We start from the raw sequence: 336 nt of genomic DNA, 5'->3' as shown, positions 1-336 counted from the left end.
AGCAGGAAGGTGCTGGCCAGCAACGACGAGGCGTAGGGACAAGGGACCCCCCGGTAGGTGAAGGGAATCCCTGCTGAGTATCAGATATTTAATTCCAGAGGTGGAATCACCCCCAAAAAGCCCCTGTTTCCCCCCCAAAACGCTCAGCTTACCGCTGGAGAGGAAACACAAGCGCGCGAACACGGCCATGACGTAGGCGATGGCCAACAACCCATCCAGGACACCTTGGGGTTGTAACAGCAGCGTGGTGGCCAACCCAAAAGTGGTGAAATCAGCAAAATCATCCAATTTGGCACCTGGGGGGGCAACAAACGGGCAACTACCAGCCACGGGCAG

At 56.8% G+C, this 336-nt stretch overlaps 1 protein-coding gene across 1 annotated transcript in view; it reads right to left on the bottom strand.

The window, feature by feature from the left end:
- The window catches only part of TMEM269 (transmembrane protein 269), a gene marked incomplete at its 5' end in the record, with an annotated part of 651 nt that extends 354 nt beyond the window's left edge, over positions 1-297 (bottom strand). The window contains 2 exons of the mRNA XM_029086392.1: positions 1-70; positions 153-297. Of these exons, the coding sequence (XP_028942225.1) occupies positions 1-70; positions 153-297 (215 nt within the window). The remainder of the gene's footprint in view (positions 71-152) is intronic.
- Between the last annotated feature and the right edge of the window lie 39 nt (positions 298-336).

This window comes from Antrostomus carolinensis, unplaced genomic scaffold (assembly GCF_000700745.2).
Source record: "Antrostomus carolinensis isolate BGI_N321 unplaced genomic scaffold, ASM70074v2 scaffold26238, whole genome shotgun sequence".
In the NCBI taxonomy this organism is placed as follows: Eukaryota; Metazoa; Chordata; class Aves; order Caprimulgiformes; family Caprimulgidae; genus Antrostomus; species Antrostomus carolinensis.
This window is presented reverse-complemented; position numbering and strand designations above follow the sequence as displayed.